The sequence below is a fragment of the Phoenix dactylifera genome, chromosome 3 (genome assembly GCF_051530095.1).
Source record: "Phoenix dactylifera cultivar Ajwa chromosome 3, Ajwa_hap1_PhDact_Kaust_v1.1, whole genome shotgun sequence".
In the NCBI taxonomy this organism is placed as follows: Eukaryota; Viridiplantae; Streptophyta; class Magnoliopsida; order Arecales; family Arecaceae; genus Phoenix; species Phoenix dactylifera.
Window position 1 is genome coordinate 48,971,550 of NC_143192.1, and position 16,485 is coordinate 48,988,034.

At 37.6% G+C, this 16,485-nt stretch overlaps 1 protein-coding gene across 3 annotated transcripts in view; it reads right to left on the reverse strand.

Moving 5' to 3' along the window:
• Window positions 1-16,485, reverse strand: part of LOC103703579 (MraZ) — a 49,669-nt gene that overhangs the window by 3,081 nt on the left and 30,103 nt on the right. For all 3 annotated transcript variants that reach the window (XM_088718785.2, XM_088718784.2, XM_039119414.3), the window contains 9 exons: window positions 12,704-12,797; window positions 10,451-10,559; window positions 10,026-10,294; window positions 9,769-9,896; window positions 8,897-9,131; window positions 3,592-3,780; window positions 3,214-3,494; window positions 2,831-3,038; window positions 2,486-2,725 (listed from right to left, as the gene is read on the reverse strand). In XM_088718785.2, coding sequence (XP_088574911.1) covers window positions 2,486-2,725; window positions 2,831-3,038; window positions 3,214-3,494; window positions 3,592-3,780; window positions 8,897-9,131; window positions 9,769-9,896; window positions 10,026-10,294; window positions 10,451-10,559; window positions 12,704-12,797 — 1,753 coding nt within the window. The remainder of the gene's footprint in view (window positions 1-2,485; window positions 2,726-2,830; window positions 3,039-3,213; window positions 3,495-3,591; window positions 3,781-8,896; window positions 9,132-9,768; window positions 9,897-10,025; window positions 10,295-10,450; window positions 10,560-12,703; window positions 12,798-16,485) is intronic.

Sequence of the window (16,485 nt, forward strand, 5' to 3'; positions counted from 1 at the left end):
AAGCTGTCTCCTCTTTGTTTCTATTGATAGATGTCTAGCAGCTACATTACTAAATTGTAGAGAATGAAATGGCTTAATGAGTCTCTTATCAAGGTTAGGCATCCTAGAATCTAAGCACCATCTTGAGGAGCCATTTAAAGACATCCAAATACAAGATTGGGACACCAGTAAATAAAATTTGAGGCACTGCCATCCCTCTTTTCCATTTTGGATCCCTTCTAAGCATGTTGTATAATTCATACGGACTGATAATTTATTCCTCCTAGTTATATCTTAGTATTTCAATGTCTAACAAATTATGTTTTAAAAGATGGCATCCTTGGATGCCTAAATGACCCACCTACGTGAAAACATCTAGGTGCTTGCCTTAAACATTCCCATCATGTTCGATCATGGAGAATGAGATTGATATATAAATTAATGTTGGGCACTGCAAGTGGATACTTATCATTATTTATTACATTTCATTTGATGTATTATATTTCACTTGTTGGATCATCACCAGTTTTAAGGCTTCTCCTTATACTTGCCTTGACCTATGGGAGCTTGCCTAGGCACCTAGGCACTAGGCAGTTTCCCTAGATCCTCATCTATTACAATTTTTTTAATAGCTCAATACATCACATGGCTCAAATACATAGAATAATAAGAAACTGTACAGAGATTAGATCCCAGCACTCTTGTATCTTCCTCCCCACAATCCCCTCCTATTCCTTGCTTCAAACTTTTATTGATTTTGAGATGTCAACTAAAGACATGCACAAGGTATGGCAGAAGTCTCCTGAAACCATGAACGTAAAAAGGCAATCCTGTTATAGATCAGTTCTGAATTGATTAGCAATATGAACATTTGCTTTCAGAAGCTATTTTAGAATTTCTAATATGTACTGTGACAACTAGAAATAAGGTTGGAAATAGGCTCGGGTTGGCCTGAAGCCCATCGGGTCGGGCTCACTTTGGGCCGGGCTTTAGGCTAGGCCTGAAAGAGTTCAAACCGGATTTGGGCTTAAATGTAGAGCCAATTTGTTTTTCGGGCCAGGTTGGGTATGTCACTGGCTTGGCCCAATCTGAGCCGGAGCCCGAACAAGGCCCGAAACAGAGACCAAATTTAAGCCCGAATCAATTTATTTTTCTATGTTATTATTTAGAAAAAATAATGAGGAAGTAAATGGCAAATTAAAATAGATTTAGCCGAGAATAATGTATCATGTATCATTTACTTGTATTATAGGAGAGTCTAATTTTTAACAAGCTTATTTTCTTATGAAGCAATATTATGAAATATTAAATTTCAATCGCGTTCGGGCCCTATTATTTTTGGCCCAAATGGATAATTCGAGCCGACCCAATAGGCTTTGAGCCAGGCTCGGGCCTAGATTATCCAAATATTTTCAGGCTTAAGCCCAGCCCGAAGCCCGAAAAAAAAATTGGGCCAGGTTCGAGTAGAAGCATGGCCCGGTCCGGCCCGACCCACTTCTAGCCCTAACTAGAAACCTCCAAATTGAAACTGATCAAGATATCCAGTTGCAATTGCAAGCACAAATCATCTTCCAGTACAGAAAGCATAGTTTTTTTTTTTCTATCCATCATTATGGCTTATATTTTTTCAATACTAGCAATTTTAAGGGCAACATAATGGTAAAACAAATATCACATGCTAAGGCAGTTACACCACTGCCATTTACTCTAAATTTATAATGACATCATTTATACAAAAGTCTGCTGTATTGCCTCGTACCATTCACTACAAGACGTACCATACCTTACCGGAAGAAAACCGACATGAAACACACATTCAAGTCGGTACAAGTCCTATACCACCCATACTGAGGCATACGATCTGTACCGAGGTGTACCAAGGTGCGTACCAAGATGAAAATTGAGAAAATGGGTATGAAAGCTATTTCAGCACAGAGATATACCGTACCGAACCGATAAGGTACCAATATGGTACTCGGCACCAAGATCGCGGACCTTGATTCATACAATATCTTGGAGTAATTAAATGGATAAGTATCGGCTAGACAAGATGAAATTGCACCTCTAGATATTAAAATAGGCCCTATATGTTTACAAACAACAAAGCATTGAAATTGAAAAAGCATAAGAGAATTAAATAACATTTTCTAGAAAGCCCCCATAATCCAGAAATGCATGCATTCAAGAAGAGCAATTATAAATTGTTTCAATTGTCACCAACAATAATAGCACGCTCATGGCATAATTATGTTGAAAATGAACCTGCACAACTAGTTAATGTTTATCATCTCATGAAAACCAAAACATAATGTGGAAGCATAATTCTTTTGCTCTTTTGGTTCTATAATGAAGCAATAGTTGTACAAGTCATTTACCCTAGGTTAAGGTTCAACAAACTTGGACAACTATTGCCTGGTTTCTTGTGCAACAAATAAAATCAAGTGTTTATCAGATATTTTTGTCATAATGAGAGAGAATAGGGTTATACCAAAGATAATAAACTTACAATGTTTACTACAGATGTTGCATTCCACAATGCATAAATACGAGCAAGTGAGGATCTTTTATGCCCTCGACTGAAAAGAGCATTAAGACCAGCAGGAAAGGGAGAGAGCAAGGATAATGGAAGAATAAGCAACACAGCAAGAAAAGCCCCAAGGGAAATCCAGTAAAACTGAAGCAGTGTCAGAAGGGTGATCGTACAATCTCCCAAGAGCAAAATACAGATAAGTAGCTGCAATGTCTCCTGAAACGAAACCAGATGTTTAAAACCTCATCTAAGGTATCACAAAACCTTGAGGGACCACGTCATTAAACTGAGAGAGCTGTAGTAAATCATCCAACAGATTACCTGGAGGCCAATGGGCCTGGTATTTTGCAATAAAAGAGAAAATGGGTAGAGATAGTCCCGTTTATAATCCAATGACTTCAATGTTGTCTCATTTATTATCCCACCATTCACACCTCCAGTCAACCTCTTGCGTGACACTGTATTGTTGATGCAGGATTGATTCTGTTGTAACTGCTTAAAGCTCTTGCGTGGAAGTGCAGCATTTCTCCTGAAAAATGGTTGAGCGACAATAGAGAGACAGATATATTTGGAAGATTGTTTAGAAGAACTCAAAAACATTAGCCAGTAGGAAAGTTTGAGAAGAAATTTAATGAAGAACATATTAACAATAGCAGGAGAAAATATTACGAACTCTACAAACTTGTCATACATTTCCACCATACCTTGAAAGGTCGCCTGTATCAAGAATATCTGACTGGTGCACACTATTGAAGAAATACTCGTTCACTGCTACCAAAATGCCTAGTTGGTAATAACCAGAAGCTGTGGCCTGGAACCAACCCAGTTCAACTTTTACACCATGGTACTCAAGTTGGGGATTTCCATGACTGTTGATCCATGTGATTACAGGACCCAGATCAGAACGAATGCATCCCCGTCTCACTGTCCTCAACTGAGCGTTAAACCCGGCAACCAATCTGTTCCAGATTGCTGTTGACAGGTACTACAGGAAAAAGAAATGCTAGTATTACAAGCTAAACAAATGTAATTGGAGGTTGAATAAGACTGCAGTTTTAGCACTGTGGACAGAATTTCATTACCTGGCCCAGGAGATTAGTCAGCAGTGTGTCACTATGAAGATAATATGGGGACATATAACTTCCATCACCACCAAATATAATGCACATGGGGAATCTCAGCTGGATAGTGGATGCTACATCTAGCCGCTTCTCATCACCACCCAGAAAGAAATCAATATATGCAACCATCAGATCTGGTGTTGATCCAACCTGCAGTTACTACATCTTTGAGTTAAAACAGTTGATAAGGCTGCCTGCTGTATTAGAACATGACATGACAACGTGAACAGTTTAACAGAGCAACTCCAAGTTACAGCTAGCAGCTACTATATCAAGTTGAAACATCATAAGAAGATGAAGTTTCATGCCAGGACTTTCTTTTTTGATGGCAAAAGTGACTGACCCAATCAGAAAATGGATAAGATGGAGGTTTTTCATGCATCAAAAGGAAAAGAAAGTTTCCAAGCTCTTGGTTGCTGAGAAAAAAAGAGAGGGGGAATCTAATTCAATAAAAGGAAGATAGAAGAAAAGAAAAAGGAAAAGAAATGAAAATTTTCTCAGTTCTCCACCAAGAAAAGTGCCAAGAAAATTGTAGATGCTGCATTTTATGATCTAGAGTAGCTAGTCAAACCCAATGCAGGGGAGAAAGATATATGGTCCCTAAGAATATTTTGGTTCTTTATTTTCTTCATTTTAATTCCCTTTGAATTTTATGTTGAATGAGTTGAGGAGCTAAAGACCATCTATGTTCCTCCTTCGGGGAATACTATTCTATAGGTCGGAAGCACAACCCCTATGGCGCGATGATAACATCCGACTGTAAGATCTAGAGGAAGATCTCTTCAAGGGACGTCAGGATCCCCAGGTACTACCCACCAAAGATGAGAAAGTTGTTGCGCCTAAGGAGAAATTGCCACCGAAGTGAGCCGAGGAGCCGAGTGACGTGCGAGCGCTACTACTTGATTGAGTGCCAGCATGTAGCTGTATTTTCAGCAAGAATACCATTAGGAGCCGGTGTCTTTCGAAGCACTTTCACATATGAACCGAAGTCATCTGGCGTCACTCGTTCTCCGAGCAAACCTTCTCAGAGCCAACAGCCCGATCCATCTTAGATCGATTAGGAAGTTCACGCACAACGAGAGCGAAATCATGTGAACTCTGAACTTGGGTGATCTATACATGACTAGGATGAAGCTTGGGTGAAACTAAGTGGAGGTCAGAACCGACTGATGTTGAAGAATTAGCGGATGAGTTGTGGTTAGGGGTGAAATGCCACTCCAACCCAAAGCTAGCTGGTTCTCACCAAAATGCATTGGGAAAGTGAGTTCTTCTAGTTGACATTTATTAGTCCGGTTGGGTAGGAGCACCTGGTTGATCGCCCAACAAAATAGTTGTTTAGCGAATGATTCAACCTACGCATCCGATATTTACACACTATATTTCGAGATGTGAATCACTTAAATTATTTATTCCCCACTACCCTTGTATTAATGAAAGAATAGAATTTTTTACTTTGACCTTGCGAGCACCCACTCAAAATAGGGTGGGCAAACTCTTAAATGCCCTAAAATCCATGTACGAAAGGGCTCGCGATCTTGGGAAGTACATGGATAACTTGGATCCACACTAAGCGGTCATTTAGGAGCCTTAGCTAGTGATCCGAGTTGTTTCCCTCTCACTGGCTGACCTTGACCGCCGTTATTTTGGGGTCATATCTAGTATTTAGAGCAAGGATCATCATCTCAGTATCGGACTTCGTACCAGTGCCACGCTAGCACAGTGTTGGTACGGTACAGTGCGCCCTGTACTGCCCGAATTTAGGCCGATACGACATACCATCTGTGAGGATCCGTGCGGGCGTGTTTAGTCCCACATCGGTTATTCACTGGGTAGATCTTGGGTACTTATACAGGATCAAGGAATCCAAATAATACCTTCCAGCTAGCCATTTTGGGTGAGGTCCTGGGTTGTTACAAATGGTATCAAAGCAGACCCGGCCCATAACCTATGTGGACTAGAAAACACTGCAGCATGGATCCATTGGGGCTGACCATGGGCCAATCGTGGTGTTTGTGATTAGATTTGAATAGATTCTAACCCTTAGCCTGACGAGGACGTCAGGGCTTGAACGGAGGAAGTATGTGAGGATCCGTGCGGGCGTGTGTTTAGTCCCACATCGGTTATTCGCTGGGTAGATCTTGGGTACTTATACAGGATCAAGGAACCCAAATAATACCTTCCGACTAGCCATTTTGGATGAGGTCCTGGGTTGTTACACCATCATTCAGAGTTTGCCTCGATTTGTTACTACTCCTGCGAGTTTCCATTTTCGAGAGTTTTTGTAGGCAGTGTAGATGGTGGATCAGTTGTGAACATTTAATCGAAGGCATCTTGAGAATCAACAATAGCTAAGCATTATGGTCATAATAGTTTAAGCTACGTATGATTGGCGTACAACCTAAGGGCTTATAGCCAAAAGAAAAAAAAAAACTTTTGTCAACCAGGATAGACACATCCTTCCCATCTTTCTAGTCAGACGGAATTCTTGGTCAATGAGTTGGCAGGTAGCTAAAGTTGTGGATGAAATGGGCAAGGCAATCCTTTTTCGAAAGAAAATAGGCAAAAAAGAAAAAAAAAGATGGCTGTACGAAAACATATTTATTCTGAATCAGAGGTAGAAATGCACTGGAGTACCGATGTCCACCATGCATCTGCATATATACATGGTAATGTTCATCCATTACCAAAAACAAGGGTAAATATTATGCCCTCTCACTTTCTTTACCTTTTCCATTGCCCTAAGAATATGTTGGTTCTTTATTTTCTTCATTTCAATTCTCTTTGAATTTTACTTTCATTGCAAAAAAGGAAAAATATTTGTCCGCTTTCTTTCCCTTTTTCATTCTCAACAACAGAGCAACAACATGGAACCTTATGTAATCTCTAGTTTGGTGGATATGGATGTGATTGCAGCTTAACGCTTTTGTTAAATGTGTAAATATTTTGCTTATGGTGACATTTGGCTTTAATTATTAATTTCACCAAGTGTTTACATTTGTTGTACAAGCAGAGATGATTCTAAAAGTTCTGGCAATATAACCATTCAGATATAACGGGGGCAAAGTTAGCAATCACTAGTAATCATTTCTCTCAATGATCTGTATTTGAGTTAATGACAGTGATGTTCCCATGATAACCACAATGATGATATCAATTCACATTTTTAAAATTGAAAATAGTTGACATTATCTAGGGATTACATTACAATATAATATACCTTTAGGCTCATATATAATTTACTATATGTAACACAAATAACATGCTTGCTTCTCCAAAATGCTTGGAATTCACAAGGCCTCATCAGATAATGTAATATTACTCTTCACAAATAAGTTTGATGTCAGATGAGGGGCATGACATGTCTGCAATCCAATACTTAAGTTATTTTCATAGACAAGATGTATGGAGATCAGAGCAAATATTCTCATTAAATATTGTTTTCACCTGGGTTCTTCTAGAATGTTTGCAAGCCTAGAGGAAATTTGATGGCTTGATGCTAGCTAGCACGAGCTTAAAGTTGGCAACTGATTAGGTAGGGTATTTACCACTCATTAGCCTTTAGGTTTCATATAAAGCCCCTCTCCTGCTGAACAAAGCTTGGCTTGTAACCAGCAACATTTTGAAGCAGATTAAATAAGTTTGAGAGCTGATCATGAAATATTTATCAAATTTCAATAGACCATGCTTGATCCAGAACTCTAACCCCATATTGAAGGGATAAGACTCGATGGTTAGGTTTATTTTGTTAAGAGATTATATTTGTATTAATGCTCCCATATTTCTTTTGATATTTTAAGCAACATTATTTGGAGCTAATATTTAGCTCCACATATTTCTTTAAAAATACCACAATTTGGTACAGGACCTTTGAAAGGGGGAAATAATATTCTACTTCCTCTCTTGCTTTAAAAGAACTACTAGATTCGTAAACTATTTGAGGTAGTTTTTTTCACTAAGTTTCGTATCAAAGCAACAGATGTTCCTACATGATCAAGCTTTAATTTAGAAAGTTGAAACTTGAAACCATATAATGATTAAACAAGTTAATAGAGAACCTACTGTGAGAAAATAGATGTTACAATCTTTGCAAATTGACAGCCAGTAGGTAAGACATTTTGCATATCATGTTAAGAGCACATAAAAATCATAAACTCTTCTGAGAAAAATATGTGTAGGCGAAAAAAATGAAGAAATAGTCATTTATAACATGTAGATTCCTTTCATGGCTATCTTGTGCTTCTAATACAATATATGTCCGTTGTCCAATATCACACAATGCATCATGGAATCCATATAATTCCACACTATAATAAAGGAAATGGGCTAGAAGTTCTAATCAGATTTCTGCTTGTCTATGAATAAAAAGAAGAATTTGAGACTGGAAGGTATATAACAAGTGTGATGTGCCAAACCACATGGGCTCAGTGATCTAGGAGTTAGCCATTGTACTGCTCCACCAGTTGCGAGATTTGGTGTAGTCTGATGCTAATGGTTGCATATATATTAGGGCCATAAAAAATTAAAAGGCAATGTCAAAGGTGCTCAGGCAATGTGTTAGGATTTTGCATTCTGGGCTTTCCCTCACAGCTCATTAAAGGAACAAAGATCTAGTCAAAACATAATCAACCAGCAGTCCATTGATGGGAAAAAGAATAAATAAAGAAAAATAATACAAGAAAAAGTGGAACAAAAGACACAGAGGAAGGTGAGCTGATGATTGAAATGTAACATGAGAAGAATAGAAGAATAAAAAGGAGAGGGAAAAGTTAATACAGACTGACTGACCAGGGCCGCTTAATAAATTTATCTCATTATAAATTATGGGGAACACTAAATGAGGGCTAAAATGTTTAGAATACCTCTCTACATAGTTATCCATTTCAATAAGAACTACTGTATGCAATTCATGAGCCATCAACTATCCCAACATTTAATTTCATGACGTGCCCAATAACACCACAGGCAAACAGCATAGCAACTGATTTAAATAATAGCTAACAAGATATTAGTTATTGGATTTGTAAATTTACTTTTTTTTCCAAGCTCCTCCAGTTGATTTATTCTCAGTCTTATCAGAATCCCTAAATCTTTTATGGAAGATTTCGTACCCAAGATTTAACTTAGCAGATTTAAACTTAAGGTTCTGCAGGACATTAGCAGATCTCCAGCAGTTTATGAAAAGGAATATTCCGATAGTCTGCAAGCTAATTCACTTCTGAATCTTACTCAAAAGCAGAATATAAGAAGGACACTTTGCGGGCCAAACCTTCATCCCTTTGTAAAGAGCTCGTGATCTGCAAGAACGGAGGCATGAGTGGTCATACTCTGATTTTACATATTCTTGAAGACGATGAATCTTCTTTCTCCGACGCCATTGCTTCCAAGACCATGCACAAGGGTATGCAAGTATTGCAAGTATACTGTGTACTGACCCTTCCCACCACTCATATGCAGCAACAGAGTTTATTTCATCAATGAATCGGTTGAAAGCATCTTCATACCTGATAATGTTTCTTACATCACTTGACAAATTGTCGAATATTACAATCTTAGAGGGTGTAGTCAGATCTGTGCTTTTATGAATGCATTCTTATGTACCAAGGTCATTATCAACTCTATTTAGGTAAAAATGATTCAGAACTCAGGGAGATGCAACTCTAGTTTTCAAAATTGTTATATACTTTTAGATAAATTTAATCAACCCAGTGTACATGCAATTGCTACCAGCTCACGTAGCTAGAAAATCCAGTAAATATAGCATATTTAATAGGCACATCCCAAACAGCAGATGCAATGAATCAAGGAGAGGCTGAAGGGTCGATTAACGAGTATTCTTTTTTGGCCATACTAGTCTGATCTCAGACCAGCATCAAGTAGCATGTTCACTAACTATTTCCACCTATACAATTGCGACTTGCAAGAAAATCAACTATAAGTGACTGTGAATGTGCAACATCAGCATGAATTTGTTCATCACCAAAGGATGGGCAGGTGTGATAGTAACCATGATTGCCAATACAGGTTATGGACGGTGAAAGGCAACTGCAGGTATGCATAAGTGCTTCAGAAACAGGTCAGATGCATGCATAAGTGCATATCTTCATCTTGAATAACAAAAAAGTTAGAAGTCTTTCATACACAATTCCAATAATTGCATCAGGTGGAGAGTAAGGTAGATGCCAAGGTTCTCTGAAAGTATTCGGACCCATGAAATACATCCTGTGAACATGACTTTGAGTTTCTTCAGCCCTGCTAGTCCCTGGAACCTATATTTTCAGTCACACATCATAAGTAGGGAATAAGAATATTGTGCAACTAAATGAAAACAAAGATGAACATCAAAACTTTGACTTGTAAATATTTTGCATACAGCAAACACTTATTTATAGGAATACCTCTGCCAGTGAAAGCAGATAAGGAAGAGAATCAGAACCATCATGCTGAATGGAACTTGCAGATCGATAAGAAAAATCGCTTCCAACCATTTTGATTCTTAAAACACTCAACAGAAGTGCTAACAGAACCAAAATGAATGACAGGAGAAATGCAAAGGGCCATGGACCTCCAAAAGTATATATCAGCTCCTCAAGTGGTGTATAGCATTTTGGCATCTTGTATTTCTCAGAGAGACATTTATATGGACATAATGGCTGAGTAACACCTCCTGCAAAGAGAAAATTAGCATTTCCTACTTTTGAAAAATCAATAAGCTTTTTTTTTCCCAAAATAAAGGAATATTTATTAGAAACAACTATATAGATTTTGAGGTGTGCTAGTACATATACATGAAAGTATATCAGCAGAGTCAGAAAGGAATTACCTCTTACATATATGAAGTCTGCACGGTGAGGAAGAATATCAAGTGAGCAACGAGTGCAGAGTGATGAGTCAGACCCAACAACATCCTTATAGGTGCCAACTGGGCATTCCTGAAAGCATTATTACATCTCTCCACACTGAGCAAAAACATCACAAGAAACTTGAACTTTCTCTAATAGAATCTTCTCACCATAAGTTTATGGCAACTTTATTGAACCAATAAAGTGTTACCACGTTATCCGAATAAATGACAATAATAGATACAATTTTCTTGAAGAAAATTAAATTATGTGAGGATGCTACTTCTAATGTGATATATCTCACTCCCTTAAAGAATCAACTGTCATTTACACAACAAGCATTACAGAATAATTACTAAGTATATAACATGTAAGTATGTATTTTCGTGTGCATACATGCATAATATGAACCTACACATTTATGTAGGCACATATGTAGGTGAATATGTAAAAAACATAGCCAGTTACATACATATGGAGATACAAACAAATATAATATGCATATGTAGTATATGATCTCTCTCTCTCTCTCTACATGAATATATATATATATATATATATATATATATATATATATATATATATATATATATACAAACATATATATATATATATATATGGGGATTGATAACCTACTCTCTGTTATGGTAGGTTATCAATCTACCCATTTTTTATTGGACAAAAATACCCTTACTTTTTATAACTCTTAAGGGTATTTTATGTCTTTTTACAATCCCACATTAACTCACCCTCTCAACCCCCAATTAATATATATATATATATATATATATATATATATATAAACATACATACAAACAAACATACATACATACATATACATACATATGTATACATACGTATGTATATATACGTATGTGTGTATATATATATATATTAACATATATATATTAATATATATATGTATATATTAATATATATATGTATGTATCTATATATATGTACGTGTGTGTGTGTATTTAGGAGAGAGAGAGTATTAATTGGGGGGTTGAGAGGGTGAGTTAATGTGGGATTGTAAAAGACATAAAATACCCTTAAGAGTTATAAAAAGTACGGGTATTTTTTGTCTATGGAAAAATGGATAGATTGATAACCTACCATAACAGAGAGTAGGTTATCAATCCCCTATATATATATATATATGCATATGTGTTATGATGGACAATGCAAGGGTAACCTCAGCACACTGAGCTCTGTCTATTGTCCAGGTGGTTGCCCAGGCACCCAGATGAGGGCCCATAACAACCTTGCATTATATCGCGCTATTTAACTACACAATTTTCTAATTAGCACATTTTACAGTACTCTTATATCAAACAATTCATGAATTGTCAATGTTCAAACGTTCAAATAGAGAAGCAAGGAAAAATATAACTAAAATCAAGATCAAATCATGAAGATTTTGAATCGAAGAACAACCTTGTTTGACAGGCCTTTAAAAGAGCTTTCCAACACATCTTTAATTGTCCAAATTAGAGACCGGACAAGGATGTTAGGACCAAATCATAGAAATGTTGATAGCTGAGGTGTGTTGCATGGACCTATGTAACTACAGTTGCTCTGTGCCAGCTAGCATGGCTGTTAATGTTTCTATAGCAAAACCTAGGCTTCCTGTTTGGCTTAGCAAACATCCAGCTCTCTAGAGAACAGTATGAGCTTCATTACGAGTGTTAGGATAATTCTAGGTTCCTTTTTCAGTCTAGTACGATAAGTTTGCAATCTAAAAGAAAGATTTTGTTCACATTTTTTAGTCTAGTACATACATCTGGTATGTTCCACATAGAGTGCATAACTTGTTGAAGGTAGAGAGACTTTGGTAGGCCCCATATACAATGCAATTAGAGGGACCGTGAAAGTTAAGCTTTGAAGTTTGTGGTTCAGGACTTCCTCATCGTAGACCACTTATGCTATTATTCTTCCTCTTGCTTCCTTATTCGAGAGTCTCTCAGTTGCCAGGTTCATCTTGCTATTTCATATCAAAGCTTTGAAAACCATGTGTCGGAATTATGCTATAATTCATGAAAATGAACTGCAGTGTGACACTAAAATAGAAGCATAAAAATAACCAAAAATGAAGATGACATTCCATATTTCTGTAATTGCCCAAATATGCAAATTCCGATGGACAATACATGGCCAGAGTTTGCATAAAGATAACAAGCAGAAAAATTATTCATTAAAATAAAAAAAAAGCAGAGTAGTTAGAGTAAGCATACATTACAAAATGTACCATAGAGCCCCACTGGACACTTCTTTCCAGTAACTGTACCATCCTCCCCATGATGACCACCACTGTTCCCAGCCCCTCCGCTGTAATACATATAAGAACTTGTTAGAAAAAATGCTCCACACCCTAGAACAATATTACATGAAAGCAACTGTATTTTATGACAAAGCACTATGAATAGGTTTAACAACTCAATTGACACAAAGACTCAATATTAGAGCAGTATGTATCAGAAATTCTAAATTGTATGAGAAGTCAAACCTCAAATCATTCCATTTCAACAATTTTATGAAGAATATGAAAGTTGAAATACTTAAATTGTCAATGATCCTGACAAGAAGGGCCATCATGATGCAAATGTCACAATAATGCTACAAAATGACAGCAATGATATACTTAATGTCTAGAGGTTCTTGGCCCATGTTTCTTCCTCATAACCTCCATGTTCTCATCACTTATAGTCAATCTATAGATCAAACCAGAAGTTCTATAGGATTATTTGTGTTGTTTTGCAGGTTTCCATTATTATAATGCTAACTCCCCAACCCGATGAGTTATTCCATGTTTTCACCTCATCTCCAGACATCTCCACTCCAATTCTATGGAGATAATCCGATTATTAATAGTATCAACAAAGGTTTTAATTCTTGATCTGCACCAGCCCATACAGGGCATACCATATGGCCCTGAGACGGCATTGGTATTGTATGGGGTTCAGTATGCTCCTGCAATGGAACATGGTACAAGTGTTGTGCCAACTGCAACAATGCACCATGCATTAGTATAGGGGCATACTGCAGCGTGCCAGGCCTAGCAAAAGGTACAGGTGTGAGTTTTGGTATAGAGACCTACAATATTGGTAACATAAAGGAATATATAAAATAACAGGTCAACAAAATAGAATAAACAAAAAAAGCTCAACCAAATGAGAACCACAGCCATTTGTGCTACCTCTAACAAGCCACCTAAAATGCTCAACTATAGTGGTGCTTATTAATTCTTTTTGTTCATTATTAATTTATTTATATGTCTGTCTGTCTGTTTGTTTCAAGGTCCGCCATCTCAATACCGGATACCTTATCGGTTCAGTACGGTACAGATGCATCATGTACCGAAATAGCTTTCGAACTATTTTTCTCAATTTTTATTTTGGTATGCCTCGATACAAGTCAGTCCACTTCGGTACAGGTCGGTACTACCTCAATACGCCATCGGTACACCTCGATACAAGGCAGTATAACTCGGTATAGGGCTTGTACTGACTCAAAATTGAGTTTCGTACCAGTTTTCTCTGGTACGGTATGCTACGCCCCCGTACTGGGCAGAACGGAGCAAAGTACAGTAGACCATGTTTAGTATGTGCCTTTTTAGGGCAAGGTGGGAAGGGAAGGGCAGCTGGCAAGCAGCAAATAATTGTAAGAAAAAGAAAGAAATGAATGCAAGAAAAAGAGCAATCCTATCTAAATATATATGTACATATGTGTGTATATATGTACAACAAACAGGATATAATCTGGAATTATAATTTTCAATCATGCAAAAGTCTTACTAAGCAACTTTTTAGAAAAAGAAGGATAGTACCATGGACTATGGAGTATCTAAAGTTAGCTATAGAATATGGAAATAGCTAGAAGGTTTCACTCAGTTTATCTGCACAAATTCTAGAAATTAAAATAAAGTTTCAGCTGTAATATTGTAAATTGATTAATTGATTGTCAAGGTTTCTAGCATGCATTCTAGGAAGCAACTATTGATGTTTGACCTATTATAAGAGAAATGAAGATCTATAGTTTGGAAATGTCAGGGCTAAGGATGCAAATCTAGGATTAAATATCATGTAACATGTCCATGTTGCGCCCACATCATGCTAACACTTTGATACCCAATGGAATGGAAATATACTCAATTTTTTTTAAAAAAAAGCAAGCTAAGATGAACTACTTTCTTCATTTTTTGATACAAAAAGATAAATTCTTTTATACTAGTGTAGACAAAGCTGTTATAAATAAACATAGTATTTAACTGACCTACAGAAATCTAGGATTACAAATCATTCTAGATCTCTGTGTTGACTGTATTTTAACACTGACACAACTATTTAACACATATGCAACTCTCATAACAACAAAATTCATGACAAAAGTTAGAGGAGAACATGTAGTTACTTTACACAACAACACATCATGTGGGTTTTATGCATGTTGCCAGTACTATGGGAAACTTAAATAATGATAGTAATGTGGAAAGCTTATACGCTACAAGTTAGCACGATTTCTATTTGTAGAACGATGACATTTATCATTATAATGTCCAAAGAGCTTTCAAATCCTCATTTACGGGACGAAATCAGGAAGAGTTCCTAATCAATGAGAGTAGAAACATAGGCTATTCAGGATGATCAAATACAAGTTTAACAAAGGTACAAGCATCAATCATGACATATCAGTCTATTTGCATCCAATCATAGAGATATGCATGATACGGACCCATACATGTCGACACAAGTAAGCAACGATGTAGAGGAAAATACCCTTGTACTATGGTGATAACCCACTAAGTGATATGCAATGTATGGTACAAATGGGGTAGGCTAGAAATGGGCATGAATTATCATAAATTCACCTAAACTCTAAGGACATCATTTTGGGTTTGTTCAAGTTAAATATTGGACTAGTTTCATCCAAGGTACACAGTACCGACCGAACTGATGTACCGTGGAGACCGGTACTAGTTGGAATTGGTACCGGACCGGTTCAAGAAAAAAAACGTGCGGACGGGCAGCCTGCGCGCGCGGGGAATCGCGCTCCCGTGCGGTTCGCACAACGTGGAACGCACATGGGCACGAGTCGGGGACGCATTTCCCCACTCGCGCCCGCGCGGGCGCGCTGCCCCCAACGCCTCTCTCTTTCTCTTTTTTTTTTTCTTTTTTTCCCCTTCTCTTCTTCCCAAGCCGTTTTTCCCCTCTCTCCTCTCTTCTCCTCTCTTGCCCCCCTTTCTTCCGCGAGCAAGGGAGGCCTTCTTCCCCGTGAGGTAGTCCTCTTCCCCGCAAGGCGCTCGAGAGGAAGAAAGAGGCTCGTGAGGTAGTCTTCTTCTCTCCTCTTTTTCTTCTTCCTCTTCTTCTTTCCCGCGAGTACTAGTGCGGTTCGCATCGGTACCAGGCTTATATCGATGCAAACCGCACTGGTTCGCACCGGTACGGACAAGGAACCGTTCGGTTTCGACCCCAAAGAGGTCGAAACCGAATTCTATGGTTGTATTGTACCAGTACCGACTAGCACTGGTACGGTACGGGCTGAACCGGTCGGTTCTGACCGGTTCAACAGACCTTGGTTTCATCTATGTCTATAAGCAGGGAAACCTTCATGATTATAAGAGTCAATTCACATGGTTAGGTTCAGTCAGTTCAAGTCATATCATAATACACACATGCCCAGGTCCAAGCTAGTTCACCAAGTGATTAAGAATTTGGAGTTTTATCTCCTTGCGGTTGTGAGTTGAGAAAGGGATTGACACTATACTAGGATAAGTTTAAGTCGAACTTGGGTCTGGTCAACACTCCTCCAAACCATGTAGGGAGGCCAAGTTCACAAAATTACACTCATATATATTTGAAATATGATATATTTTAGAATGTTTCTGAAACCTAGTAAAATATAAAATGGCTTGTGGCATGGACCTTAAATGAAATTTTGCAATATTATGTAATGCTATGTAAATTAGGAGCAATACAATGATATCAAAAGATATAATTAGATGAGTACCTTGAAACTA